This window comes from Cyphellophora europaea (assembly GCF_000365145.1).
Source record: "Cyphellophora europaea CBS 101466 unplaced genomic scaffold supercont1.1, whole genome shotgun sequence".
Taxonomy (NCBI): Eukaryota; Fungi; Ascomycota; class Eurotiomycetes; order Chaetothyriales; family Cyphellophoraceae; genus Cyphellophora; species Cyphellophora europaea.
Window position 1 is genome coordinate 315,066 of NW_008481797.1, and position 27,765 is coordinate 342,830.

A 27,765-nucleotide genomic window follows, 5' to 3' on the forward strand; every position below is an offset into this window, starting at 1 on the left:
AACGGCTCGAAAGACGCAGCGCGACTGAGCGCAGTCCGCCATCTGAGGTCTTGAGACAGGAGTCTGCTGGCTACTACCGTCGTATGGACTCGCGGCGCAATGAATATCTCGCGATGCGGTTTGAAAACCTGCCCCAAGAAGTCAAAGATCGGTTTGAGGCCGAGCTTGATCCAGACCACGTTACTGACTTCAGCCACCCTGAGAATTACCTTTCCAGAACAGGTGCACCGGTCGTGGAGGGGATCCGTCGGGAACAACTTCGTCTTCGTCAGTTAGCCCGATCTCCAAGCATGGAAGGCGACAACGATCCAGTATCAGACTCTGATAGTCACAGTGGTTCCATTAGTCGAGCGAGACGTTCTCCGCGGATCGATGCATGGAGTGACCTCAGCTTGGAGAACGTCCCACAGCAACAGAGGTCATCATTACTGCCTTCGGAGGCTGAATCTGATTCTGGAGTACCGCATGAATTCTACACTGAATATTTCACTCCTGGCATGTCTGATACACACAGGTGGTGCCAGGGTCCCAGGGGTGATATGTCAGAGGGAGAACAGGAATGAGCACGAGAGAGTCTTCCGCGATAGAATGGGCTGGAGTTTTGGCTGCTGGACCGTCATATATTTCACGTGCTAAGCCGTCGACGTGGTAGCGTGCGAAAGGTCTTATTTGTGAACAGAGCTCCAGCTTTCCACGGTGCCCGGCGACGTGGACACTTTCAAAGCCCATAGTGCGAATTCATCAACATCCTTGATCGTTGCTTGAGCCATGATGTCTCCACCGTTGGCATCATTGTAGAAGAGCGGGTCTTTGTCCTGCTGCGCCTCCACCCAGGCGAAGCACGTCTCGGCGGCCCAAAGACCCGTCCTTGCCGTGAACATTATATGTCCCGGGCAGTAAGCAGACCCTCCTTTGAGAATGTAGTACGTGCATTGAACGACGCTGCTCACTACCCATGTACGGCGGCACGACTCTGCCAAGATCCAGGCTTGCCAGGCGGCGAAGTCGCCCAGATTCCGATTCCGATTGATAGACTGGATGAATTGGCTGCTTCGTAGGGCACATGTGAGCATAGCTTCATTCCAGTTCTTGAGCGTCGGCGCTTGTTCCTCCGCCAGTGCTCTCTGCCTGATATCGCCGTCAAAGAGGCGGATTGTTTGGTATACGAGCATTGCCTGCACCCGTGCTAGATGTAGAACAAGCACACAAGATGGCGATAAAGACTCGACATCTTCGATGGCCATGTCGTCCAAGAGGCGCCCAACAAAGTCTTCTATGATTTGCAGAGCAATACCCTTAGTATCTTTGGTGCTGGCATAGTAGGTTGCGCACGCTGTATAGGCGTCCTGGAGGCACTGTGGCATCTGGTCCCGATATGTCTGGGAGTGTATGAAAGGCGTGCGCCCCACGAGCACCCAGACTTTCAGCCATTCCTGCACCTCAAGTATGGCTGTTCCAAGAGTAGAGGCATTTACTTGCTCAAGGCTAGTCCGGTATGGATGATAGACCTGCCATGAATCCGGCGCGACCAACGTCTGATCGAGGTTGTTGAGGCGTTCTTCCTTCGCAGCAGGAGCGGTAGCGGCGACATTGAGGCTGTGAGGAGATCTGTCTGGCGCAGTTGGCTCACGGTGTTGCTCAGGATGGCACGCCCTCGGCGCTACTGGCGAGATTATAGTGCATTGTAGATCGGTCAAAGGTCCACTGGACTCGTCGGGATTTGACTCCGTTGTTTGAGGTCGTCGTGAGAATTCATGACGCGGGCTAGGTTTATGTAATCTTGTTGAAGGATAATGGCAATCGAGGGACCTCGCCAAGCATCGCCCACACTGCCAATGGAGTCTCCATCAGTATCGCAGGAGACACGAGAGGGTCACTACCTCAGCAGCGAGAACTGTCGCTCATCGAAAACCAAAGTAGGCCCAAATGTAATTTGGCGGAGTCGGAACACTTACGGTAGGGTATTGCAAATCACACCTTCGCTTCCCTTTTATGCAAGGAGCACAAGCCTTCTGCCTGGTTGCCGCTCGCTGCGGGGACAGCATACTCGAGGTGTGTGCGGCAAAAGCTGGTCCAACAAAGTTGGGAAGCAAATCTTAGCTTCACTAAACGGGTGGCCGGCAAGGAGCATAGATCACAGAGTCAAGTAAGCAAACCTGCGGACTTTGGAAAACGTCCCGCGGAGTTTCCAGTGGAGTCAAATTAGCAGCTCGTCGCTGCTCGTCCGACGGCGGCGGACCAGGTCAACTGAGCAATTCCGGCCAATTGCCTTGCTGCTTTTGAAAGATGCCTAGTATAGAAGTCCGAGTATGGTGTATCCACCCGAACTCATTGCTGTATGTCAGTCGATCCAGACGACACTAACCATGGAGAAGAATTGCGCTGGTTACTTGAGTGGGCGTCTGGCAGTGTTCGCGCTTTTGGTATACCGGTTGGTGGTCAAGCAATTGACCTGAGACCATCGTTTAATGTTAGGGCGGCGAGATCGTAAGTCCGCTTTGTTGGATAATAAATCCGCAATGTGGTTATGGGGGATACGTTTAGTGTTAGGCTATGCAGAGAGGGTTGTCGTGAGCGCGAGTAAGTCGACGCGAAATAGCCTGTCGTAAGGGGCCCCTTCTTCTTGATGGGTTCCGTCTTGCTTCACGTATACATAAAGAGCAGGACCCAGGTGTGTTCTCCGTTCAGTATTAGAACTTGCAAACTAACACGGTCAGACAAAGATTGCTTGACACGAGTTGCACTATGTCGTTCATCAAGATCAAACACAAGAGACCATACCCTGCCATCCTTCCCTCGAGGCCAGAACTGTCTCAAGAAGGACAGACCATCCTCATCACTGGTGGTGGGGCTGGCATAGGCTATGCGATCTCCAAAGCGTTCGCCCAAGCCGGAGCGGCTAAGATAGTTATCGTTGGTCGCCGCTTGGACGTGTTAAAACATGCTACTGTCAAGATAAAGCAAGAAGTCCCTGAATTCACTGGTCGCCTCTCGGCACTCAAGTGTGATGTGTCCGACCTGAAGAGCACGGAGGAATTGTGGAACGTACTGCATGCCGAGAACATCATCATCGACGTACTTGTTCTGAATGCGGCGGTCATCCAAACCACTGGTCCTCTTATCGGCACAGACCTGCAGCAGATCTGGGACGAGTTCAATGCCAATGTACGTGGCACCATCGACTTTGCCCAGAGGTTCTTCAAGCAAAGTGAGGTGAATCCGAACGGACACAGGAAGGTATGTGCTGCTGTATTGAATTTCTGATCTTCAGTTTGTTGATTCAGTGACAGGCATTGATCAACATTTCTTCTTTCTCGGCATACGATTTCGAAGTCCCAGGTTTCAAGCCGAACTATAACCTGACCAAGAATGCCAGCACACTGGCTATCCAACAGATTGCGAGAGATGTGCCAGTCCAAAAGGCTCAGATCATCAGCTTTCACCCAGGAGCCATCCATACCGACGCCGCACGTGCGGCTGGGTACACTGGAGATTCTTTGCCATGGGATGACGGTAAGTTTTCTGCGCCTTTACCGACAGGGTTCAGTGCACAGCTAACTCTGTGAAGAAGATCTTCCTGGAGCATTTGCTGTCTGGTGTACGTCTAGTGAAGCTCAGTTCTTGCACGGGCGTTTCGTTTGGTCCTGTTGGGATGTTGAAGAGATGATTCGAGGCGAGGTTGGTGTGAAGGTGGCACAAGACCAGTACTTCCTCCAGATTGGTGTGAATGGGTTGGAGGGTACGCAGCCTCAGTCAAAGGCTATCAAGACGTGATTCGCACGCTCTGTTGGTAAAGGAATTTGGCATTGCCTAGACCTTTTCGTACCGTTTGTACGTAGGCTCCCACATTTGAGCTTTAACCCACTGTTCGAGCTCTTCATCGCTCTCTGGAATATGACTGGTCCTCGCCAGACCTTCATCTTGAGCAGCTCTAATGACAGCCATTGCTATCTTGACACTGACCGGTCTTGCTTGGTCGACATCAGGAACCAATCCTTTATTGGCATCTTTGAGCGCTGGACTCGCGTCTGCCAGTGCTCTCACGCCCTCAGCCAGCATCTTATCGGTAAGAAGCTTGGCCCTGGACAGAACAGCGCCGAGTCCAATACCTGGGAAGCAGACGCTGTTGTTACACTCAGCGACTTCATACTTATTGCCTTCAAACTCGACCGGTGGGAAGGGAGATCCAGTAGCAATGAGGGCTTTTCCTTTAGTCCACTTGTTAATGTCGCTAGGCTGAGCTTCGTGCAATCGAGTCGGGTTCGATAGAGGGAAGATGACAGGTCGCTCAACATGTCTTGCCATTTCTTCGACCACTTCTTGAGTGAACGCTCCAGGCTTTGTCGAGGTGCCAATGAGTACATGCGGCTTTACTTCTGCAATAATGGCTTGCAGAGACTTAGTATCTTTACCGCTCCATTCAGAGGCTGCCCTAGCGAACGGCTTTTGAGCGATTGAGAGATCCATCTGGTCCAGTATAAGCCCATCCCGATCCACACACCAGATATTCCGCTTGACCTCGTCCTTTGACTTATTCGCCTCTGCTGCAATGGCAGATTGGACTTGTTCAGCAATTCCACAGCCAGCACTGCCTGATCCAAACACAACCATACGCATGTCGGTCAGTTTGAGCTTGCTGATCTTTAACGCCGCCATTATGGCCGCCAGAGTGACACAGCCCGTGCCTTGAATATCGTCATTAAAGCAAGCAGTCCGCTTACGGTATCTATCCAGCAATCGACGTGCATTCGTGACGCCAAAGTCCTCGAAATGAATGTACGCGTTTGGGAAGAGCTTGTTCGCCGTGTTGATGAAGTTCTCGACCAACTCATCGTACTTCTCGCCCCGGACTCGTGGGTGTTTGATGCCTAGATATAGATCATCTTCGAGGAGCTCCTCATTATTAGTTCCCGTGTCGAGAACAACGGGGAGCGTGCGGTTGGGGTGGATGCCGGCACAAGCGGTAGTGAGGGCCAGCTTGGCCGTCGAGATAAGAATTCCGCCAATGCCCTGATCGCCGATCCCCAAAATTTCCTCGCCATCAGAAACAACGATGTAGTCGACTCCGTTGCCGTCTTGGTCAGGTACGACGAACTTCGACATGCGTTCTTCGACTTCATCAACATGGCCGATGGGAAGGAAACAACCTTCAGGCCGACGAAAAATACGAGAGTAATTCTCAATGGCGTCACCTTCGGTGGGTGTATAGATGATTGAGAACATCTCTGTGATGTGATCCAGAATGAGACGGTAGTAGAGAACAGAGTTCTGCCCAGCCATTGAGGTCATGAAGTTGTTCTTGGCAAGATCGTCGGGCAGAGACGAGTACTGTTGGTAGGCCCGAGCAACCTGCTGATCGATATTCTGCACATTGGTCGGCAGGAGGCCATGAAGACCGAACTCATGGCGTTCTTCGTGGGTGAAACAAGTGCCTTTGTTCAAGAACGGGGTATCCAGTAGGAGACGGCCAGACAACTTCGTCTTCACTGGCTTGTCTTTCCAGAGTGGGAGACCATTGAACTTGGAGTCTGAAGTCATTGTAGAGGATAGCCTTGGACTGGCGCCGATGCGGTTCAGCAACTGGGTCGATCGGATGCGGTGCGCCAGTGGCAACATCGACTGCGTTGACCACGACAGAACTGCGATACTAAAATGCAACTTGTAGAGATATGTGTGGTGCGCTGAAGCTGGAACTCTGTCTTTGACAGCTAATACGTCATGGCCAGTAGGACCTCGTGGGAAGGAGCGTGCGTCGCTGCCCCGCACAAACCTCAGTCAAACAGGTCCATGATTGAGTCAAAAGACATTTTGCACCTGGTCCATTGGTATAAACGCCATGATCGAAGGTTCACAGGCAAGATTGAATGGCGTAGATATTTTTACAGCCTCACCAACGTACGAATGGCGGGGCAACGATCGTTCTACTTCTGCCCAGTACCCCACTGCCATCCACTGCCAAGAAAAGCGCGCGCCTTACCAGGCAACCCCTCGAACGCTGTTAGTCCTCGTCAATGTGTCCAACGCAATAAAGCTGAATCCTATACAAACCTTCAGGTTCAAATTCCTCTCCTGAACTACTGTGTGTTTCGGCTCTGTTCTTGTTAAGCCTATATCCCTCTCGTGTCTTGGAAAAGGGGCCCCTCTCTTGGCATCTGTGAGACAACGCATGCCGTTGAGCTCCTTATCTCATGCCTTCCAATATCTTGTGCATAGGTTCAAAATGGTCTGCTAGAATGACAAAGCGATGCACCCGGACATGAATACGTTCGCCATGGACAGACCCATCGCGGTGCAAGAGCGGGCGCTGACGTCAAGGCTTCGCTGGCGAGCCAAAACATTCTTTTCCGGCAAGCGAAACCACGTCTTCTTAATCGTATCCACGTCTCTGTTGATCTTAAACATCCTTATCCTGGGGTTCTTAGTCATTGTCGGTTTCAGAAATGAAGACAGGCTCGAACCTGTCCGGCCCGAGGGCCTCTCGGCGCCGGAGCTCAGCAGACTTGCAGCTGAGTACGTCCTGATCAACGAGAACTTCCCAGATCCGTGCTTCATCGAGTCCGATGATACATTCTACGCTTATGCAACCCGCAATGGCTCTACCGCCAACATCCAGGTTGCCACCGCTCCAACCAGCAACATCAGCAGCTGGACTTTCTTTCCTGGACAAGACGCCTTACCAGATCCTGGGCCCTGGACCGCCAAACAGCTCCATGACATAGCCGTCTGGGCGCCGAGCGTGGTGGAAGTTGTCAGTCATGAGCCATAGCCTTGCAGGCGCTGCTAACAACCCCCAGAGCCCGACGTCCTTTATCCTCTACTACTCAGCCCTCGCAGCGTCCCACCCTCGTCGACACTGCATTGGGGCTGCCACTTCCACCAGCGCCCTCGGCCCCTACACTCCACTCTCCCACCCACTAGTCTGTAACTTCACCGCTGGCGGCGCCATCGACCCGCAATTCTTCCACGACCCCCTAACACACAAATCCTACCTCCTCTACAAAGTCGACGGTAACGCTGTCGGCAGCGGCGGCGCCTGCGGCAACTCCAACCTCCCCAACACGCCCACGCCCATCATGGCGGCGCCACTCGACCCTAACAATCTCACCTCCTTACTAAACACTAGTGCCCCCTTCGAAGTCGTCACAAACCAGCACTTCGACGGCGCCTACCTCGAGAACCCCATGCTATGGTACCACCCTTTCGCATCACGCCACATCGACGGCTACGAGGGCGCCTACCACCTCATCTTCAACGCAGGCTGCTTCACCGACGCATCGTACCGCGTTGAGCACGTCGTTTGCCTCGCTGATCCGCGCTACGGCGTTGAAGAGTGTAGGTGGCACAACATCCGGTCCGGGAAGGATCGGGTCAGGCGGCCGTATGCGGGCACGTTGTTGCGGACTGGAGACACGCCCGCCAAGGTGGTTGCGCCGGGTGGGCCGAATGTCGCTTTGCGTGGCTGCAAGGGAGAGGTGAATCAGCGGTGGCTGGCTTTCCACGCTGATGTGCATGTGGAGTGGTTTGGAAGCGGGGAGCCGATGGTCGGGGCAAGTAGAAGGAGAGGGTTCTTTATTGCGGAGCTGGAGTATCCGGATACCACCGAGGGGCTGGAGCTGGGGAAATTGCTCAAGCCTCTTGTATGAATCAACTACCTGAACATGATCAACTACCACGCTGTCACAGCAGCTCATGAGATGGTTCTCACAAGAGGCGGCTTTGAGGTCTATCAGTGCTCTCATGCTTGACTTGCCCGACTGACCAACCTGACCACCATAGATAGCTGTGACCCTTTCCAGCTGTGCGAGCACAAGTTCGCTAAGTTATGCTGCTAGTGCGAATTACCTAGCGGAAAGGCAGCGTATGGGTCTAGCCACGAGGCTTCAATCTGAAGCTGCATGGCGCGTCTTAGGCTTAAGCACCTTTGAATACGCGATCAGCTGGACCAGGGCCCTCAAGCACAGGCCCGAGCGCCGGGTAGGATCAATGGCAAGGGCGGACCAGATAAGAAGACTCCAACATGGAGGCGGCATGTAGAACGGTAGAGCGCAATCGATGTCAATCTCGTTGGGTATATCCCTGGTACAAAGTTGTCTCGGCTAAGTCTACCACGACTGGGGTATTACTTCTTGGCACAAATCCCCTCCTCTCCAATAATACTAATCCAAGCCCTAAGCTCTTCTTGCGTCTCTCTGCATTATGAACGAATGTTACCGGCTGGCTGCTCACACACTCACAACACCTTAGCTAATGCTCTCACCCAATTCCCCGTTCATACTTTAGACGGTTTTCACAACGTCCGTATGGCCACCATTATCGCTGCCGCTGCTGCCACCACCACCACCCGAGTGTCTAGCAGCATAACCGCCCGCCGGCACCACATTCCCAGCCTCGTCCTGGTCGAACTTGTACAGCGTCGGCGACGGCCTGCCCTTGCGCATAAAGACGTAGCGCTGGATCCACCAGGGGAGCACGGTGCCCCACTGGTACTTCATGTGGGTGCGCGTGGGGACGGCGAAGACGTAGTCGAGCTCTTCGAGAGAGCGCTGCTTCGTCTAGCGATCGGTTAGTATATGTACATCATCAAAAGGGGAATCATGTAGGTACGCACCTCTGGGAACCAGCTGAAGATCATGAGCAGCGCGAGGATATTCAGCCCGGCATAGAATCCAAAGGCGCCCTGCGGTGTGAAGCTGCGGAGCATGTACGGGAAGGTCAAGGACAGCACGGTGGCCCAGAAATTGTTGGTCGCGACCGCCCAGGACATGCCGATCTCGCGGTGCGAGAGCGGGAAGACTTCGGCCGAGTAGGTGAAGGGCACGGGACCCATGCCCGGTGAGTAAAAGGCATCGAAAATGTAGATGAAGAGTGCGATCAAGCCTAGGCGTGCATCGCTTCCAGTGGGGATGTAGAAGCACATGCCCGCCACGAGCAGGGGCCAGAACATGTCTGTTCGGCGATCAGTATGAGGTATTTTGAGCTGAGTCGGTACTTACTCGGGAAGGTGAAGAGCAGCAGGGCACGTCGGCCGAATGTATCGATCGTCCAGACGGCCGGCCACGCGAAGACGAAGTTGATCAGACCGAAGCCCCAGGATGCGAGCTACAACCGTCAGCAAGTGAACGAATGATGCGCTGAGGGATCAGACTTACCAAAGCAGTGGTGTACGAAGCGCCAGCCTGAACGAACACGGTCGAGGAATAGAACGCCTTGACACACAGAGTCAGCTGTCACCCGCGCCCAAGATCTTTAGCACTCACTATGATATTGATACCGCACATCTGTTGCCCGATCATGACGATACCACTAGCCTGAGTGGCACGTCTGATGCGCGGGATGGTGAACAGCTCGACGAAACGGGTGAACATGTTCCCCTTGGTCTTGATCGCGGCAGATTCCTCCAGGAGCATCTCCTCTTGCATCAACTGCGAGTGGATGTAATACAGGTCTCGCGCAGCTTGCAGTTCCGAGTTGCGCAGCCGCTTCAGAGACTTGTACGCCTGGGCGTGGCGGCCCTTCTTCATGAGCCAACGGGGAGACTGGCTGCAGTTAGCTTGAGCAGACCCGATCGCTCAAGACGGATACTCACCTCCGGACAGAAATAGATACCAAGGACGAGCGGGATAGCCGGGATGAAGGCCGACCCGAGCTGCAGACGCCACGCGATATCTGGCACATCCTTGACGGCCAAGTTGGCGCAGGTGCCCAGGAAGATGCCAAAGGCCGTCCAGACCTGTTGATCGCACCCAGTTAGTACTCTTCAACTCACTCCAGGGTGGAGAAATACTCCAATGGAGAGCATCTCTGGATTCAACTCACCTGCCACGACATGACCAAACCACCGCGCACATTAGTCGGCGCATTCTCCGCCGAGAACACCGGGACCGTCACCTCTTTCAAGCCCATGCCAATACCGAGCAGCATGCGGCACGCGACGAGCTGGCCCCACGTCTGCGTGACCGCCATGCCGAAGGGCGCAATCAGCGAGAAGATGGCGGCGATGAAGATGGTGTGGCGGCGGCCCAGGAGGTCGTTGAAGGGGTCGGAGATCCAGGCCGTACTGCAATCGAGTTTATCAGTATAAAGTGGTTGAGGGCCTTTTGTGATGAGGCGTCGTTGTTACTTACAACAGAGCGATGGCGATGTACGGCGCACTATTGACGAAACCGATGATCCACGTGTTGCGATCACAGTCGTCGGTACAGCCATTCTCCGGCGTGTCGGGGATGCCGAAGTCGATGGGGAAGCCCAGATTGGCGGCGTTGGAGCCGGTCTGGTCCCAGCCTTGGATGGCGGCGGCAATGGAATTCATGACAATGGTGATGTAGAGGATCTTGGGGTGCTTCCAGCGGCGGAGGACCTCGTTGCGGAGATGGGTGCGGTCCGTCTCGTCGAACTCGGGGATGCTCTCGAAGCCGGCGGGGTCTTGGGCCGCAATGGCGCCTTTGCGGAGGAGGGGCAGGATGTCTGAGAGTTGGTTCTTGGTGGCATAGTCCTCGACGTCGGACATGAGCTGGTCGCGTGGGATGCCAGTCAAGGGGTTGCGGATCCTAAGTCGAGTGTGAGCTGCCAGGGCTGACGATGATGGTAGCAGGGTCACTTACTCGCCAGTAACGTTCTCTGTCATGGCGGCGATGCTGGCCTTGCGCACATTCTCGTCTTTCCAGGCGGTGTCGCGAAGAGAGCCACGACGGGCGCCATCTTGCTGGACGTCAGCCTTTTCGGCGTGCACGTCGGGACCGGCGTCTTTGTCCGCCATGGTGACAGCAGGGTGACCGGAATGAGGTACAGGTGAGGTACAGGTGAGGTACAGGTGAGGTACAGGTGAGGTACGGGTCAAATACGAGGTGAGGAACGCGTGAAAGTGAAGGAGAGTGTAAGCAAAAGTCGCAAGCACAACTACAGCGCTTCCACGCCGAAGCAGATGTCACACGAGAAGCGAAACCAAGAAGTCGTACGACACGCGAGCGGGCTCAGCTGTCCTTATGAATGGGGCAGCAAGAATAGCTTCACGTCGAATGGCAGGCAACGGGGCTAGTTAGGGCCAAGCAGGACAGCAATGACAAGCCAGGCTGCCCTGAGTTCTGGGTCTGTGCGACGATTGAACGGGTTCGGAGAGATTGCATATGGCACAGGGCCGCACCACAGCAACTTGTCGAAGCTTTGACGGCCGAATAGGGCACCAAGGCGAAAGGCGCATCAACACTCCGTAATCAGGCTGGGGATTGAGTTTGAGAGAGTGACCCAGAAAGTCCGGGGTGTGAGAGGGGGGCACCGGGAAGGGAGCTGTTAGCCTGGAAGCGGCCTAGCTGTGCTGCAAGCCACACCAGCCAGCAGGGGGCATTGTTGATGAGCAGTCCTGTTGATATGCCCACGTCGCTAAACCATGTGCGATGCCTTTCTGCGCACCGTCGCTCCCTGTCCACCGTCAGAGGGATCGACGCGTCGCCGCAGTTCAAACGTTACCAGAAAAGCCAAATGCGACTCCTGTAGGGTTGTTAACAAATATACCCACTCTTCGAGTATTTTGAGGAGCTTTTTGCAGACAAGCACATTGAAGGCTACCCAAGATTCGTGACCAGTAAAGCTTGCCCCAGCGTCGTTTACTTGGTGGAGTGATCGTCCAGGCTTGGGGCCTGACGCCGCAAGTCTTGTCGTTTTCTCGGCGTGCAGAGTTGGTGGGCCTGACTTCTTGTCCACGACTCCAGACGGGTAGAGACCAGTCCTGCTTACTGCTCAAACGCCCTGGATCGGCAAGTTCACTCCGCTGATGCTGACTGCAAATTGAACTCATGCTACTCATAGCGCAAAGCGCATAATGCGGGGTCAGCTTGGCTACCTGACCTGAGGATGCCACCGAAGGTTCCCTCCCTCCCTGTCGGGGCACCTTTTGGGTCACTGGCCGCTCGAAGTTGAAGGAGGCGAGCATCTATCGCAGCCAACCGCATTTCATCGTGCGCAAGCCACCATCACGCGAATACCACCTCCACTCGGATCGACATGCTGGAAAGGCTCGTGGACACTTATGCGGGGGTGCGAGTACGTGCGAGTATGTGGTCAGCTGATGAGTGAAGACGCTCAACAGTGGCCTATCTCGCGACTTCCACAGCGATACGCCCTGTCGAGCTAGTGACCAGTCAGGCCCGGGGCCAGGGATTGCCTCCGGTGTCACACAGATTCATAACGAAGAGCGTAGATCTCTGAACCAGGCCAAATATGCCTTTTACACAAGTACTCTTAGTACAAAAATAATCCTTTCTTTATTGCTTGCTCAATGGCAAGGCTGACTGCTGGCGGACCCTGTACCCTGCCGCTAATTGTACAATCAAAGGTTTAAAAAGCCACCCGAAAAATGCAAATGCGACCCCCCCAACCCGCTTTGCAATGCTCCCAACCCTGGTGGCAGTAGTAGTACACAATATTTCCCGTACCTTATCGCCCTCGTCTGGCTCGAAGCTCGTCTCTTCGTGGATTCTTGCTCTTCTTTTTCGGCTTGGACGGCCCCAGAGGTACGTTCTTCAAGAGGAACCTCTGCAACTTAATCATGTAGTTGTCGATGTGATGTTGTTCGCCTGTCTCAGTTTCCTCGAGAGCCGCATTTGTAGCCCCGAACGGTCCAGGGGTCTGCGCCTTGCTGGACACCTCAGTTGGCACAACTTTGTCCTCAAAATCGCCATCATCCGCATGCTGCACCTCTCGAGCAGCTACCTTGGCCGCAGCAGTGTCCTCTTTCTCCTCGGCTTGTTCAAAAGCAGTGGCGTTCGCTCGCTCATTGCCAAGAACCCGATCCATGGCTGCTCCGGCCATGTCGTTGTCTGCTACGTCGTCGAGCATGTCACGATAGGTGGTTTTGTTGAGGTAGTCAGTCGTAAAGTCGCCCTCTTGGATTACCACATCATCCAGCAACTGCTTCTGGTTGGCTTTTCGCAAGATATTGGACTCGATGGTGTGCTCCGAAACAAAGCGGTAGATGTGCACATCTCGCGTCTGACCGATTCGGTGAGCTCTATCCGTGCACTGCTTATCCATGGCCGGGTTCCAGTCCAAGTCATAAAAAATGACTGTGTCAGCACCGGTCAAATTGATGCCCAAACCACCGGATCGAGAGGACAGTATGAAGGCTAAGATACGGTTGTCGTTATTGAATCGCTCCGTCAGAAGCTGGCGCTGTTCGATCTTCGTGGCTCCGTCCAGTCTCAGGTATCGGTGGCCATGAATATTGAGAAACTGTTCGAGAATGTCCAGCACCTTGGTCATTTGTGTGAAGATCAGTGCCCGATGTCCACCCGACTGCAGCCTACGCAGGAGCTTGTCCAGCCGCTGAAGCTTGCCGCAATCGTACTGTAAAAGTCTCTTGTCTGGGAAAGCGATGGAGAGCTTCATTTGCGCCTCGTGGAACGGATCCGGCAAAGTAGCCGGTTGTGATTCGCGAAGTGCAACCACTCCGGCATCTGTGATGGCCAAGCTGCTCATGTCGTTTGCAACTACCGCTGGCGTGATGCACGCGTACTTCTGCACTAATGACTCCATGTTCTGTGATCGACTCTGGATCGATTGAACGACGCCAAGAGACTCCACAGGATCTTCGCGGTCCCAGAATCGGGTCATGACTTTTTGACCAGACAGCTTTGCAAGTTTGTCGTACTTGGAATTAAGGACCAGCTTTTCGATCAGACCACGACCATAGACAGGATGCGCATGATGTCGGTATGCTTCTTGATACATCAACTGGTCGAGCTGCTTTAGACGTCGTTGTCGTCCGACGTTCTCCAACGAGACAAGGACATTCATACGGTCCACTCCATGCCAGTCTTTATCATCGTCCACACGACGCCACTGTTTGTCTCGGAGTGCTTTGATCTGGTGGAAAGCATGCCGAAGAGTAGTCTCGCGATAGTCGATATGAGAGATGTGTTCGTGACAGATGGGCACTAGCTGGAGAAAATCCAGGCTAACACGCTCAGAAAGCTCTTTTTGAGTACGTCTTCGCACAAGCAAGTCTTGAATCTCAAAGTCGGCCGCCACCGATTTTGGCATGGCAAAAGATGTGTTGATTGGCCGGGTCTCAAACAGATCAGGGTGATTGCAGACTTTGCGAAGCTGCATCAAGGCATTGATGATGGAAAGATAGTTGCCAGAAGCAAGGGTTTCCTTTGTTTGCGCTCTTGACATGAAGCCATCGTAAAGTTGGCGTTGACGTTTCGACAAACGACACATCTCGACATGCTCGTATTTCAGTGGCATCTGCTTCTCCACATCGGCCTTCAGTCGACGTAACAAGAAAGGCCGAATGACCTTGTGGAGCTTCGAAACTTGCTCTTTGTCTTCTTGATCCAGAACCTGCTTGTTTTGTTCGAGGATGGATTCCACCGGCCGCTTGAACCATTCCGACCACTCCTTCAGGCCAGCAAAGGCGTCGTCTTCTCCTTCCGTTTCCTGGCCGTAGTGCAGAAAGAAGAGGAGCGACCATAGCTCAGTCAAGTTATTCTGAAGAGGTGTGCCGGTCAATAGCAGTCGAGCTTGCGTGTTGAAAGTCATCATCGTCTGCCATCGTTCAGAGCGGAAGTTCTTGATGTTGTGAGCTTCGTCCAGGATCATGTAATGCCATCTCCTCCGCTTGAAGGACTGCTGATCTTGCAAGACCAGTTGGTAGGAGGTGATGCAAACATTGAAGCTGTCGTCTTGCAGCCAGCCTCGTCGTTTGGCTTTTCGTTCTTCGATGCTGCCGTAATATGTTAACACCTTAAAGCCGGGCAAGAATTTCTTGAACTCCATCTCCCAATTAAGCATCACACTGGTTGGCACAACAATCAAGTGCGGGCCCCACACTTCATGAACTTCAGCCAGATGAGCAAGGACGGCGATGCTCTGGATGGTCTTGCCAAGACCCATCTCGTCTGCCAGGATTCCACTGCGACCATTGGCGTACAAATTCGCCAACCAGTCAAGACCTTCATGTTGGTAAATCCGAAGAGTGCCGCGAAGAAGTTTGGGTACAGGCGTTTTGATGTCAGAAGCTTTTTCGTCCGAAATAGCCTCGGAAGCCGCTTCGGCGTGTGGTTCTATGGATGACACAGACTCTGGCGCTGAAGCTTTAGTGACTGTCGTGTGCGGTGAGCCGGCAGTGCTTGGGCTATCTCCAGTATTGTCCGCTGGTGTCAAAGGTAGAGTGTCAACAGCCGATTCGACTCGCGCCTCCTCAGTGGGCTCCACAACTGGCCGAGCTTCCACTGCTGCCTCGTCCACGTCCATTTGCTCGGAATTTAGCACCTCCTCGCCAGGAGCGTTGTCTGTCGGAATATGGTCCAGAGAAAGGATTTCCTCTATCAGCGGCGTTTTGGTCTTGGAAGCATCCGTAGTTTGATGGTCTTCTTCTTCTTCTTCTTCTTCTTCTTCTTCTTCTTCTTCTTCCTCTTCCTCTTGCGTCTCATCCACTGCTCGCGTTTCGGAATCATCCGGAGGGACCTCTTCAGCGGCCTGTTTGAGCTCTTTCTTAGAAAAGAACAAGCCAAGCAAGCCACCTCCGCCATCTTCTTCGTCCCCGGACTCTTCGGCGCTGCCCTCTTCATCGCTGGTCTCGGAATCGAACTCGCTGTCCATTTCGGTCTCCGGATCGGATTCGTCTTCATTATCTCCAGCAGTGCTCGCCGGTTGTGAGCTCATGGCTGTGTCTGGGTCTTTCTCGAGTTCCGGGATGTTTTCGTATTTGGCACGGAGTTGCTCCACCGTCAAATTGCCATCATCCTCTTCTTGTTCGGCGGCAATGCTAGAATCGGAATCCGAGTCAGATATGTCTTCGCTGTTCTCTGACTCTTCGTCACTATTCGCTGTATCGTCCTCGTCGGTGACATCTGCACTGTCCATCATTGGATCCTCCAAATCGCGGTTCAGCATCTGAGTGGTTCGATCCAGGACTCGCTCCAAGTGACGTTTATTTTCTGCTTGTTGCTCCTCCTCGTATTGCTTCGCTCGCATTGCCTCAACCTCAGCAAGGACCGCCTGCCATAACTTGTCCACATCCTTGACGACTGACTTGTAGGTGGTGCGCACTCGCAGCATGTCCTCGAACTCGATTTCTTCCTTGGTTTTGACCTTATTCTTCCGAGCTTTAGCCTCGACATATCGCTTGGCTTCATGTGCGAGAACCTCAGCTCGCTTGCGGTGGGCTTTATTCTCCTCGACAAGCAATTTTCGAAAGTAAAGGGCATGCGCAATAAGGTGGTCATTGTGAGTGAAGTGCTTGTCAAAGTCATCTCGTTTCGCCACTGACTTATCGATTCCGCCTTTGTGCAGCAATCCGCCAGGCTTTTGAGCCTGTCGGACTCGACGGCGTATGAGAGCTTCTCTGTGGATCTGCTCCGGGGTCATGGTATCGTCACCCATCATGTACTCTGTGTCATCTTTCTCTAGGAACTCCTCGAACGTCTCAAACTTTCTCGGTCGAGGTTTGTGAGCGGGTGTAGTGACGGTTGCGCCAGGAAGTTGGACACGGAAATTGACTTTGCGCAGTATTAATTCTGGCGTAGGAGCTCTCCCAGAGGATGAAGATTGCTCCAACTCATCGGCGCTTTGGTCACTCTCATGCTTGATGAAGCCGTTTGTTTGACTGCTAGATCGGCGCGCCCGCTTCTGTTGCAAGGACGCCAGTTGCGCTTCCAGTTCAGCGATGCGGGAAGAAGTGGGTGACATCTTTGCTTTCGTTTTTGACAGGGCCGGCTTTTTCGAAAGTGAAGGACTGGCATGTTCCGTCTTCTTTAAGCCAAGTGAGGGCGCGCGCTTTACCTTGGGTGATTCTGTCCTCTTCTGCGGCACGTTAGCGGGCTGATTCTTCCGAGCCACGTTATAGCGCGGCTTGTTCTGCATTTGGTCTCCCACGACTCTATCGAAGGCAGCGCGAGTCTGTCTCTTGCCAGTATGCGGTTGCAGTTCGAGCGGGATGACATTTGTTCTTCCGGATTTCCGGCGACCATTTTCCAGGAAGGACGTTGGGCCTGCCGCAGTTGACCGTTTCCAGGGAGGTGAGATGGGTCTCGGAGAAAACTTGTGCGTGCCATTTGTATCTGCAAGCTTCCGCTTCTTCGCCGGTGGGCCACCTGTGCTATTGTCCTGGGCCGGGGAGCCATTGGGCGCGTTATCGTCATGGCTGGATAGTGGAGGGGTATTCGCTCTCGATTCACCGTTTGCTGCCGTGATATTAGCCTATGTAAATGAAAATGGCAATGTATGATGGACATACCTTGTGGTTGATGGTCGTGGTGTTCCGGGCTGCCGTTCAATGCGGCGTCCTGCATTGGAAAGATTGACCGAACCGTCGTCGGTCATCGCAAAACAATTGATCCGGCGCCCTCTCTCAGAACATTTGCACGAGATTCCTCCGCGACCAGGCCTTCAAAACCGCTGGTTGAAAGGCGAAAATGTTCCTTGATACTCGCGGATGATCCGTACGAAGTTTGGACGTGCACGCGATAGAGATGGGTGGCTGAGCGGCGTGTAAAGGTGGAGCGAAATTTTATAGATGTGAGCAGGAGCGAGAATGAGCTAAGGCACGAATGCGCAGGCGACTGAGTAGCCCCCAAGAGATGCGCCTTCCAAGGGGGGCCAGTCCCGCCTAAAACTGCTTCCCCTCTGCGCCTAACTTTCAACCAATCAGATTCACCGTCCTCCACCCTGCTTGCTTGAACATCACGTCAAGTCTATCTCGACCGTGACTTTCGCACACGACATCAGTACAGCAGCCACAGCTCTACTTGGCGACAGTAGAGCTCACACACGTCCGCAGCAGTCGCCATGTTCTCTCGACGGGTCGTGTCCGCAGCTGCGCGGTCTGCCCGTTCCACTCTCGGACCGCAATCCCAAATTCCTAGAGCTCAATTCTCAATTGCTCGCCAGCTACGAGCACAAGCAGAGCCCGAAGATCCCGAAGAGGTCAGTCGCAGACGGATGGCATGTGGTGTCAGGCTAATTTGAGGATAGAATGGTGGCTATATCAACCCTCCTGCGATCAAGCGACAGTACCGCGACCCCTATGGCGACTGGCACGACAAGCAAGAGCGGAGAAACTGGGGCGAGCCTGTTCATGAGGACAATGATGTTCTTGCCGTCTTCTCACTATATAATTACGATCACATGACTCCTGGCCGAGCTGGGGTCATGTGGCTCGGTTTCATAAGCTGCATCGGTCTCCTCAGCTACGCTGTCTACTCTACATATCCCGACCGGCCGGCTTTTCCCAAAGAGTATGAAGGTGGGCTTGACAAAGAGTTGGGTGGCATGGGAGCCGTACGGGTAAGTTGATCTGCCGTGAAATGCATTTCCCGACTGACACGACACAGGCTTTCAAGAAAGGTGATGACCTGGAGACAAAGAACTTTGAGATGTAAAGCGCCGGGTTACGCAACATGCTGCCTTCGTAGACATCTATCAGTCCATGAAGGGCGCATAAAATTGTTTTGAGCCCACAAATGGCTGCTCAAACAAGGATGGGACTGTACATATGCAGGTGTCGAAATAAGAAAACCGGCCCTGTGATCAAGCGCTCTTCCCGTTGCAATTTTTCTGATATTCAGGGCGCTCACGCGAGATGCCATATCGACGTCAACGTTATATCTGGCTTCAGGTTCTTATGTATCTCCACTGCCCAGACCATACGGCATCGCACCTAGAGCTTACTGTAGACGTTACATGACCATTGATCTTAACTCAAAGCTGATAAGAATCATTGGGAGCGTAACGTGAATTGGTATTTGTACAGCATTGCCATTCGCAAGGTAAATTATATGCACGATCAAGGCAGTTGTGCCTGGACATATTGCTGCCAATGCCAGCACATCCGACGCTACAGCACTGCCAACTCTGACTCCAACCCCTCCAATGCCGCCTGAAGAAAAAAATTGAAACGAACGATTTTAAGGTGTGGGGGTATCAATACACGTCAACTTCATAATCCATGGGTAAACGCCTCGATCAAGGCAGCCCACCCATATACACGCCCCACACCACAGTGGTGGCCATCAACCAATACCCGCCCACGCTCATGAAGCGCTGCACAGCCGCGGAGATCTGGCTCTCGTCGCTCGGCTCTGTGCCGCCAGGCGCCGTAGTGCCATTCTCCAACGAGCCGTTGATATACGTCATCTCCGTGCCGTTATCGTACTGCACGGTCCTGACAGTCGAGGTATTGACCGGCGCGCCGGACCCCGTGCCATTCGTGACCATCTGCGCCAGCGCCGTCTGGTTGTCATCGGGATCGCAACCACAGACCTGGTACCGCTGACACAGACACGTCACGTTGCTCGTGTGATTCTGCCCGTCCTGGTTATAGTGATAGCCCGCACCGTACGGGTAGCCATACGCACTGCCGTAGAGCCACAGGCCAGGGAAGACGGCGAAGCCCACGAGCGGGAACGCAAAGGGCGCAATACCCCGGCTGGGGCTGCGTGCGCCGGCCGTATACGGCACAGTTGCGCCGCCCATGTAGCGCGAGCCATAGGCGGGACGCGCACCAGAGCCCGAGATCGTGCGGCCGCCTAGATTGCTCTGTGGCGAGAACGAGTATGAGCTGACGGGGCGTCCGCCGCCGCCGGAGCTACCGCCTGAGCCACGGCTGCCGCCGCTGGAGCCGCCGCCGCGACCACCGCCGCCACCCTTACGCTTCTCGAGCGCAGATGTCAGAGAATCGAGGTCGTGGTTGGGCGCTGGCTCGGCGTATGCTTCTGGATCTGGCTCTGGCTCTGCGGCAGCTTCAGCGGCGCGCTTCTCGGCTTCTTCTTCGCGCGGCGACCAGGAGTGAAGGTTGCGCTTGTTTTGTGACGAGTGTAGCGCATCGGGATTGCGGGACACGAGGGCGTCGAAATCTGCGACGGGGGTGGCGAATGTGGTGGTGGAGAGTGCGCTGAGCGCGAGGAGGACTCGTAGGAACCTCATGATGCTGAGAGATGTATGTGTATGTGTATGTGTATTAGGAGTCGTAAAGGTGGGACGGGCGACAAAGTCGCAATGTGTAAATGTAGTGACGTCTCTTTGTTGCTGACGAGCTGGGCGCAACCGGCAACGGCGCAGGAAGTTTTCGTATTCGCTTGATGTTTGCTGAAACGCGACTTCAAACAGTCTGGGGTGATACGAAGATGTCAAGCTCACAAACGTGGCAACGGCAAGTGTATATACAATGCAAATGAGGCGAAGTCCCAGCGAGTGATATGTAATAGCGTAATGGTGTGGAAGGAGACTGGTAGGCTGGGGTAGCAGACCAGTGACATCAATGGGCTATCCCACTCCGCCACTGCGCCGGTGATGTTGGAGATGAGCTCATCACATTGTCATTGGCCCGGCATACGGCCTGGTGCTTTACTGGTCGTAGTCTATGCCCTCTAGAGAACGGCCTCTACGTCGTTTAGATCTCTTCACAGCCACCATATCCATTGTTACGTGGCGATCGTTCGGGCTGGTCGTGCCGGATGCTTGGAGAAGGCCGGATCGTGAGGCATACTGGATCTTGGCTGACTGTTCATTCTGCCTCAGGATCGAGCAACATCGCGATCCCTTGGCGCCTAGGTGAATATGCAGGGACCAGCCTACAGGTGTTGACATGCTTGCCAATTGCCGGGAATGCTTGTCTATGCTGTAAATACGATGAGCTTAGCTAGGACGGTAAAGTAGGATTATACGGATAACAAGGAGCCATAGCCACGTTGTAGACGTTGATCTGAGATCTGGAGCAATGGTGATTGTCTGCAGAATCGGATCATGTGCCGGTCGAGGAAGTGGCAGTGCTATAGGCGAGGGATGGTCAAGGATATATGGTATGTTACAGTGCATAAGGCAGACCGGGCATACTTGGAATGGCTTCTGCGCGTCGCGGCCTTCACTCGGAGTCTTTCTGCGTCGCTTCGTATCTGCAACATCGTTAGTAGAGTGCTATCGTTACTTTTCAGGGAGCGAATAACATACCTCTTGCCCCTGAAAGCCCATACTCCCCAATTACCACAGCTCACGTCTTGAGGATCCAAATCGTTCAGATCCCATCTCAAGCTCCTGAAGCGATTCTCGCCTGGCTCCATGAGCAGATCTACCTCGCCCTTGCACTTCTCCATCACCCAGTCCTTATCTCGCTTCATGTCCCAGTCAGTATATCCCGTGCAGATAATGGGCACCTTTGTTTCCAGCAGTTGTGGGATTGTTGACTGCCACTCATGACTGGACGCGGGATGTCCCAGTCCAGGGTGGTAGAGCATGAAGCAGTCAAAGTACGGGTCGTATGGCGCGAACTGTTGCGCTTCATGCAGTGTGTGGAAGTAGTCCACGAAGGTTGTAATCTTCATTTTGTCGCTCAACCTGTCCTCCACAATCGCACCAAATGGATTCTGCGGTGTACGTTCCGGCAGCGGGAATTCCTCGTCGCGGTTTGCCATCGATTCAGGGCCAATAAAGATCAAGTGGAAGGTGGCTCGTGGGAAGAGGTGGGACAGTTGAACCCACACCTCACGCGGCAGCGACGATTCGGCGCGCGCACCAAGGATAAAAATCCGCACTGGAGGAGAGGCGAGCCGCAGCCCCGAGACATCGACACCTTGTCCGGTACGTGGGGGATGCAAAGTATAACGGAGTGCTGTGAGAAGTTAACATCTTGCAAGGACTGACGGGTTTGGGGATTGCATACCACTCAGCGACTTGAGGCCTTCTGTTGTGAGCCGGCCGCCAGTGCGAATATTGTATGGAGACAGCTCGTGCAGAATGCTACCGAGTGTCATGGGATAGGTAAGCAGACGCGTTGCCTGTCGCATGGCACGATCGGCATTAATGGCTTCAAACTGCCTGGTGTAGAGAAGTGTGTCCCAATTCGTCATGTTCACCAATATCTCCTCGAGCTGGGGGCCAGGATACTCAAATTCGGCGAAATATCGCCCTGAGCGCAGGTCGTGGTCATCTTCGTTGATTTGCCGCAACGTCTCACAGATCTCCATGTGTGCCTCGTAATCATCCGCCCAGTGCTCTTCACAGCAATATGTCGCAATACCACAGTCAGGGCATTCAAAGCTAACGTGCGCTGGTGGCTCTGCTCCAACTTCGTCCTTCTGCTTCCTGCTTTCAGGATCGTTCGGCGATGCGGGTATTCTTGTTCGGTGATGCGCTGGATGTGGACAGTATGCATGCTGTTTCGTAAACAAGTCCCTTTCTCTCATTTCAGGTATGGGCGACCTTGAGAACGGGTGAAAGAGATTGTCCTGGCTGAGTAGAGTCCGTGGCCGATAGTGGCCATACTCGGGGTATTGGACATGTCGTTCGAAATTGTCCTCTTGCTGAGCAGCTGGCGCCGCTGCCGTTGAAGCTTGCCGGTTCCTCTCTCGGAATGCATCATTCTCAATCCTGCTCAGGATGCTGCGGGAGGGTTGCGCGGGTTTGGTCTTGGAGCTTAGCTTGCGGGCTCCCGTCGCAGCTTGGGCAGCCTTGGTGCCGTGTCGAGCGAGTTGACCTCCATTCAGTGTCCTCACACAGCGCACACACGTGTATGATAATGACATATCCATGGAGTCCGCGATGTGGCTGGAGAAAGAACACCGGTGGAAGGTATCATACGAGTCGAGTTCAATGATCACCATTTCATGCCAAGCCCGCAGTCCGCCCGGAGTTTGCAACTTTACTTCCTGCTCTAAGTTCCATTTCACTGCCTGGATCTGCCCGGTTACAATTCTGATCCCAAGCAGCGCCGATGCACGGTCGGAGGCTTTAAGGCCGGTAACTTGATATCACAGAACATATGTCAAGTCTATTTGTACAGAGCGTTCATTCAGAAACAGTTTTCAGAGCAGATGTCGGGCTTCCTCCGGCACCAGCGTATCCAGTATATCGTCGACTTGGGTTACGATCTCCCCATGGGAGCCTTCATACTCCCTGAGCTCAGAGTGCTGCACTGCACTAGCGATATACCTCACTCCACTGATGGGAGCATTCACATCCTTCGTTCCACCCCACATCATTACCTTGTCGTACCCCACCTCCTTCAGCTCAAACCCCCAATCTATCGTGAAGAGCTTCAACTCCCGTATCGTTGGCTTGGACCCCTGTGTAAAAGGCTCGAATAGCGCTCTCAGTAGACCTTGTCTGGACTCCTCGATCGGTTCGCCCTGTAAAGGATCCATCCCACCTAGTTGGTTACTTTCACCTTTCTCCTTCTGCTTCTTCCTCTCTGCCTCCACCGCCTTATCAATCATTCGCTTCCCCCAGCTCGTCCCAGTGACTAGCCTCGTCACTCCCACGAGTCCACTGACTAGAAGCGTCGCCGGTCCAGGCGCGTATTTCACCAACCAGTACGAGATCCGACTCCACCACGGCATGTCACCAAAGCCACCCTCCGCCCAATACGGACTCCCCACCGCTACGCCCACGCTTGTCATCATACTCGCAGGCAGGTCCTTAGCGCATGCCAACGCATACGGTCCACCACCACTCAGACCTAGCACAGCAAACCGCTGTAGATTGAGCTGCTTCACCAGCTCACGGACATCCTCCACCCAGCTAGTAATGGTGTAGTTAGGATCATACGTGCTCAACCCAAAACCTGGGCGATCCGGTGCAACGACCCGGATATTGCGTTTTCGGGCCGCTTTGTGGAGGATTTCGCCCTCCAGGCGCGAGGAAGGAAAGCCGTGAAAGTAAATGAGAGGATAGCCTGTAGGAGAGCCGTATTCGGCAAAGCCCAGTGTACGGTACGAAGAGAGCGTGATGGTCTGCGAGTCGCGGCCTGACTCAGCGCTGCTACTCATAGCTGCAGTAGTCGTTGCACCGGTGTTGCCCCAGGAGGGAACGCGAGGTGGGTTGAGAATTGGTGCAAATCGTCGCCGGAAAGGACGCAACCTGAGAGGGGAATACCTATGCATGGGCTGGTTTGATCGTTGCCTAAAAGTTCGCCGTTGAAGCTTGGACTGGTCGACATATTTATTTACCCCAACTGACGGTTCGAATCCAGGGAGAATGGACACTTGGCATCGGCGGCAGCCTCTGCAAGCTCTGACAGGCTGACATGGTACAGATGGAGTATTAAGCTGATATTGGCGAGGTGGTAAAGTCGACAAAGCCGCCCGTTCGGTGGCCGCGGAGCCCGTGCCGCGTCCGGCGCATCAATACTCCATTCTGGCCTCGTTGCCTGACCTTGGCATGAGCGCGGGTCTACCACCTTCCTTATGCTGTGAGCAGCTTCTGCTTTCGAGCTGACACATAGTCCGAAGCTTTCTCTCAGTGATGCATGATGTATCTAGCTACAAGTCAGGATGCCTTCTTGTGCCACCCTCCTAGATCCGCCCTTCGAAGTGCGGTCTCAGATTCACGACTTGGTGATGAATTCTCCAAATCCTGCATTTAGCAACTGTCTCAAGGGAATTGACAATTGCCGACACATCAAGGACGATAGTGAAAGGTGGTTGCAAGAGATTCGGAGAAACTGTGGCGACCTTGCACTTCTGAAGGCTGATAAAACGCACAAAGGGGACGTGCCGCAATATAATGTTCAACATGGACTGCTCCGGGTCTGCAAGAGAATCCTCGAGTAAGCGCTGCCATAGTTGCGATTCGAATCGTGTTGCTGAGACCAGCCATGATCTTGTTGTTGTTGCTCAACAACTCCTAAATGGGCAGCACACACCGCGGCTTTAATGCTTCAGGAGGCAGGATGGTGATGTCTAGCATAGCTCCCAGACACGCTGACGTTCATCGGTGCGTGCTTCATTGAAGCAGGCGATCCGTTGTGGCACATAGTCTGCGAAGATCTTCAGCTCGCAAATATGGTAGTGGTCTGCACGCGCTAAGCTGTACGTTGAAAGGGAAAAAGAACAGATGTGTCAGTGTTTGGCGAGCACGATTGGATACCCTATCTTAGCTGCCTTTCTCGCACTCTAGGTGGAGTTTGGCTTCGCGACGGCCCGGGTAATTCGGAGTAGATGCCTAGCGAGCCCGGAGGGCTGCCCAAAAGTCAAATCCGACCACCACCTCAATTACCACTAAATCAGGCGCATTGCTCAAGGAGGAGAGCTAAGTATTGGGATTCCCGCTTCTGTTCTCATAAAGTCTTCCTGCGCAGGATACTGGCAGTAGTAATGGCGCATTTTCACTGGATAATATCTACGGTGAGTTGTACAGTCTCAGTCTCGGCGGCTGGTGAGACGCCTTCACTATCCCATGCAATGCTGCCGCATTGCACACGATTCAGTGTGGCCCATGCGGAAAGTCGCCTAGCCACGGATCACCACAAACAGTTCGGTAAATTAAGCGCTCTTTGTGCAACAGAGCTTATGCAGACCCCTGCCTGGGGTATCTTGCCTGGAATGAGGTTCTTTGTCGCGCGATACGCTCTTCTCGACAATTTTCCTTGACTTCGTTTCCGTCCTGCAGAACATCTCTGTGATATGGCTCTCACCCGTCGGTGGACGTTTGCTTTGGTTGTAACATCCTTGCTTGCCTTCACTTACCTACTTTCCAACATCTACGGCAACAGATCGAGCAGAGCCCTGGGTCCTTCACAGCAGTTTTATCCGCCTCCATCTCAGGAGCACGATGGGAAATTTTCCTGGAAGCACCGAGCGGTGCACTTTCCTTTGGAGTCGTACACCCCATTGCCAACGGGGCCCCTCAAAATCCTGCCACGAGTACAAGCAACATTCGACGCTGAGGATGCGACTCTGAGAACTTCGCGATTAGAGCGCCGCCAGAAGGTAGAGCTGGCCTTCAGAAAATGCTGGAATTCGTACAGAGCAAAAGCCTGGATGTTCGATGAGCTTGCCCCTCTTTCAGGCGCCGGACGCAATACTTTCGGAGGCTGGTCTGCGAGTCTTGTTGATGCTCTGGACACATTGTGGATCATGGGCTTCAAAGACGAGTTTGACAACGCAGTTGATGCAGTTCGTCGCATAGACTTTTCTACGTCGACAGACACAACAATCAATGTGTTTGAGACGACAATTCGCTATCTCGGTGGCTTTCTGTCCGCCTACGATCTGAGTGGGGAGAACGCTCTACTAGAAAAGGCTGTTGAGGTTGGGGAAATGCTGCTGGCGGCGTTTGACACTCCGAACAGGATGCCTATCACACGATGGGAGTGGAAAGTGGCGAGAGATCGTCTGCAAGCCCAGCAAGCTCCGGACTGGATGCTCGTATCGGAACTCGGCTCACTCTCTCTCGAGTTTACGCGCTTGAGTCAGATCACCGGTGATGATCGGTGGTACGACGCGATTGCTAGAATTACGGACCTTTTCCACCAGCAGCAAAATCACACAAAAATACCCGGACTTTGGCCAGTGGTTGTTAATCCCCGAGATAAGGATCTCACAAAAGACAGTGGCTTCACACTCGGCGGAATGTCAGACTCCTTGTATGAATACTTCCCCAAAGAGTATGCCCTACTTGGTGGGCTCAGCCCGGTCTATCAGCAATTATACGAGACCTCAATGGCTACAGTAATCAAAGAGATGCTGTTCCGACCCATGATACCCAACAGCGAAGATATCCTAATGTCTGGGGACTTGAGAGCAGACTCTGATGGCTCTTCCGCTCTAGATCACCGGATCCAGCACCTGACTTGCTTTGCTGGGGGCATGCTTGGTGTGGGAGGCCGTTTGTTTTCCAACGACAATCATGTTGCGGTAGGGCAGAAGTTGACAGACGGATGTATCTGGGCGTACAAAGCGATGCGATGGGGCATTATGCCTGAGATTGCGCACATGACCCCCTGCAAATCGCAGTTAGATTGTACCTGGGATGAGGCCGTGTGGCTTCAGGAAGTAGGGAAGCAACATACCACCGATCCTCCCGTCACCAATCTACAAGAATTTGCTGTGACGCAAAACCTACCCGAAGGCTACGCCAAATTCGACGACAGAAAATACATCCTGCGACCCGAAGCAATCGAGAGCGTTTTCATCTATTATCGTATCACCGGTGACGAAAAGTATCGAGACCATGCTTGGGAAATGTTCAATGCTATTGAGAAGGTCACCAGTACCGAATTCGCCAATGCTGCTATTCCGGACATTGCTACAAAAGACCAACCGCGTCAGGATGACAGAATGGAGAGTTTTTGGCTCGCCGAAACATTGAAATATTTCTACTTGATCTTCAGCGAACCTGAGTTGATCAGCCTCGACGATTATGTTCTCAATACCGAAGCTCATCCGTTCAAGCGGCCGAAGTAATGCTTCGAAACGAGTTTCCGTGTATGTGGTCCGGGTACGAGATGCAGTCTAGCACACGGCTGGACGTTGCCAGGACCCATGGTGCTGCCGATGCCACGGCTTCGAGCTTGCCCTTCAAGACCCGGCGGAGCCACGACTGTATGCCTGCTCTATCTGAATAGCTAGCCCGTTGCACAGTATCATCTGTTCAGCGGTGCGCTCTGTCCACATCTCAGTCTTGTGCTGTGTAATGTACCCCAACGAGAATTCTAAGACAAGGAATGCTTATCAAGAAACTCGGAGGCAGTCTCAATCTGTGAGGTGCATTGACCATACCTATTTGAATACCAAGGGGCCGACTAGCGCTTTTACAGCCGACGCCCCGAGATAGCTAGACTGGACGAATTTGAGCACGGGTATGAATTGAAGTCAGTCCGTAGTGAAGTGGGATCGTAGTGTCGCCTCTGGAACGATGAAAGACAGGGAGTATGAGCAACGGAACGCAAAGCACAAGGCAGACATGAGTCAATCTGCTGTGCGCAAGCCTCTGCTTGAATCGGTCTAAGCGCCCCAATGGATGCTCTGCTCCACGCCCAGATTCTAAGTGTACAGT

General features: G+C 53.5%; 11 protein-coding genes across 11 annotated transcripts; 4 read left to right on the forward strand and 7 right to left on the reverse strand.

The window, feature by feature from the left end:
- Positions 1-665: 665 nt before the first annotated feature.
- Positions 666-1,756, reverse strand: HMPREF1541_00087 (uncharacterized protein; the record flags this gene model as incomplete). Its single annotated transcript, XM_008712396.1, has 2 exons — positions 666-1,663; positions 1,711-1,756. The coding sequence occupies 2 exons, from the start codon at positions 1,754-1,756 to the stop codon at positions 666-668; spliced, it is 1,044 nt and encodes a 347-aa protein (XP_008710618.1).
- A 989-nt stretch (positions 1,757-2,745) lies between these two features.
- On the forward strand, positions 2,746-3,774 carry HMPREF1541_00088 (uncharacterized protein; the record flags this gene model as incomplete). The annotated part of the gene is made up of 3 exons (XM_008712397.1): positions 2,746-3,237; positions 3,291-3,513; positions 3,569-3,774. 3 exons carry the CDS (start codon positions 2,746-2,748, stop codon positions 3,772-3,774), a joined length of 921 nt encoding a protein of 306 aa, XP_008710619.1.
- A 36-nt stretch (positions 3,775-3,810) lies between these two features.
- Positions 3,811-5,538, reverse strand: HMPREF1541_00089 (uncharacterized protein; the record flags this gene model as incomplete). The annotated part of the gene is made up of 1 exon (XM_008712398.1): positions 3,811-5,538. One exon carries the CDS (start codon positions 5,536-5,538, stop codon positions 3,811-3,813), a length of 1,728 nt encoding a protein of 575 aa, XP_008710620.1.
- A 733-nt stretch (positions 5,539-6,271) lies between these two features.
- Positions 6,272-7,643, forward strand: HMPREF1541_00090 (uncharacterized protein; the record flags this gene model as incomplete). Its single annotated transcript, XM_008712399.1, has 2 exons — positions 6,272-6,748; positions 6,795-7,643. The coding sequence occupies 2 exons, from the start codon at positions 6,272-6,274 to the stop codon at positions 7,641-7,643; spliced, it is 1,326 nt and encodes a 441-aa protein (XP_008710621.1).
- Positions 7,644-8,276: 633 nt separating this feature from the next.
- On the reverse strand, positions 8,277-10,756 carry HMPREF1541_00091 (uncharacterized protein; the record flags this gene model as incomplete). The annotated part of the gene is made up of 9 exons (XM_008712400.1): positions 8,277-8,552; positions 8,609-8,946; positions 8,994-9,099; positions 9,150-9,206; positions 9,258-9,536; positions 9,587-9,730; positions 9,817-10,057; positions 10,125-10,547; positions 10,602-10,756. The coding sequence occupies 9 exons, from the start codon at positions 10,754-10,756 to the stop codon at positions 8,277-8,279; spliced, it is 2,019 nt and encodes a 672-aa protein (XP_008710622.1).
- Positions 10,757-12,429: 1,673 nt separating this feature from the next.
- On the reverse strand, positions 12,430-17,288 carry HMPREF1541_00092 (uncharacterized protein; the record flags this gene model as incomplete). Its single annotated transcript, XM_008712401.1, has 2 exons — positions 12,430-17,180; positions 17,234-17,288. 2 exons carry the CDS (start codon positions 17,286-17,288, stop codon positions 12,430-12,432), a joined length of 4,806 nt encoding a protein of 1,601 aa, XP_008710623.1.
- A 496-nt stretch (positions 17,289-17,784) lies between these two features.
- HMPREF1541_00093 (uncharacterized protein) lies at positions 17,785-18,291 on the forward strand (the record flags this gene model as incomplete). Its single annotated transcript, XM_008712402.1, has 2 exons — positions 17,785-17,922; positions 17,971-18,291. The coding sequence occupies 2 exons, from the start codon at positions 17,785-17,787 to the stop codon at positions 18,289-18,291; spliced, it is 459 nt and encodes a 152-aa protein (XP_008710624.1).
- A 669-nt stretch (positions 18,292-18,960) lies between these two features.
- On the reverse strand, positions 18,961-19,920 carry HMPREF1541_00094 (uncharacterized protein; the record flags this gene model as incomplete). The annotated part of the gene is made up of 1 exon (XM_008712403.1): positions 18,961-19,920. The coding sequence occupies one exon, from the start codon at positions 19,918-19,920 to the stop codon at positions 18,961-18,963; it is 960 nt and encodes a 319-aa protein (XP_008710625.1).
- Positions 19,921-20,857: 937 nt separating this feature from the next.
- On the reverse strand, positions 20,858-22,514 carry HMPREF1541_00095 (uncharacterized protein; the record flags this gene model as incomplete). Its single annotated transcript, XM_008712404.1, has 3 exons — positions 20,858-20,888; positions 20,944-21,601; positions 21,653-22,514. The coding sequence occupies 3 exons, from the start codon at positions 22,512-22,514 to the stop codon at positions 20,858-20,860; spliced, it is 1,551 nt and encodes a 516-aa protein (XP_008710626.1).
- Positions 22,515-22,793: 279 nt separating this feature from the next.
- On the reverse strand, positions 22,794-23,756 carry HMPREF1541_00096 (uncharacterized protein; the record flags this gene model as incomplete). Its single annotated transcript, XM_008712405.1, has 1 exon — positions 22,794-23,756. The coding sequence occupies one exon, from the start codon at positions 23,754-23,756 to the stop codon at positions 22,794-22,796; it is 963 nt and encodes a 320-aa protein (XP_008710627.1).
- A 1,635-nt stretch (positions 23,757-25,391) lies between these two features.
- On the forward strand, positions 25,392-27,173 carry HMPREF1541_00097 (uncharacterized protein; the record flags this gene model as incomplete). The annotated part of the gene is made up of 1 exon (XM_008712406.1): positions 25,392-27,173. The coding sequence occupies one exon, from the start codon at positions 25,392-25,394 to the stop codon at positions 27,171-27,173; it is 1,782 nt and encodes a 593-aa protein (XP_008710628.1).
- Between the last annotated feature and the right edge of the window lie 592 nt (positions 27,174-27,765).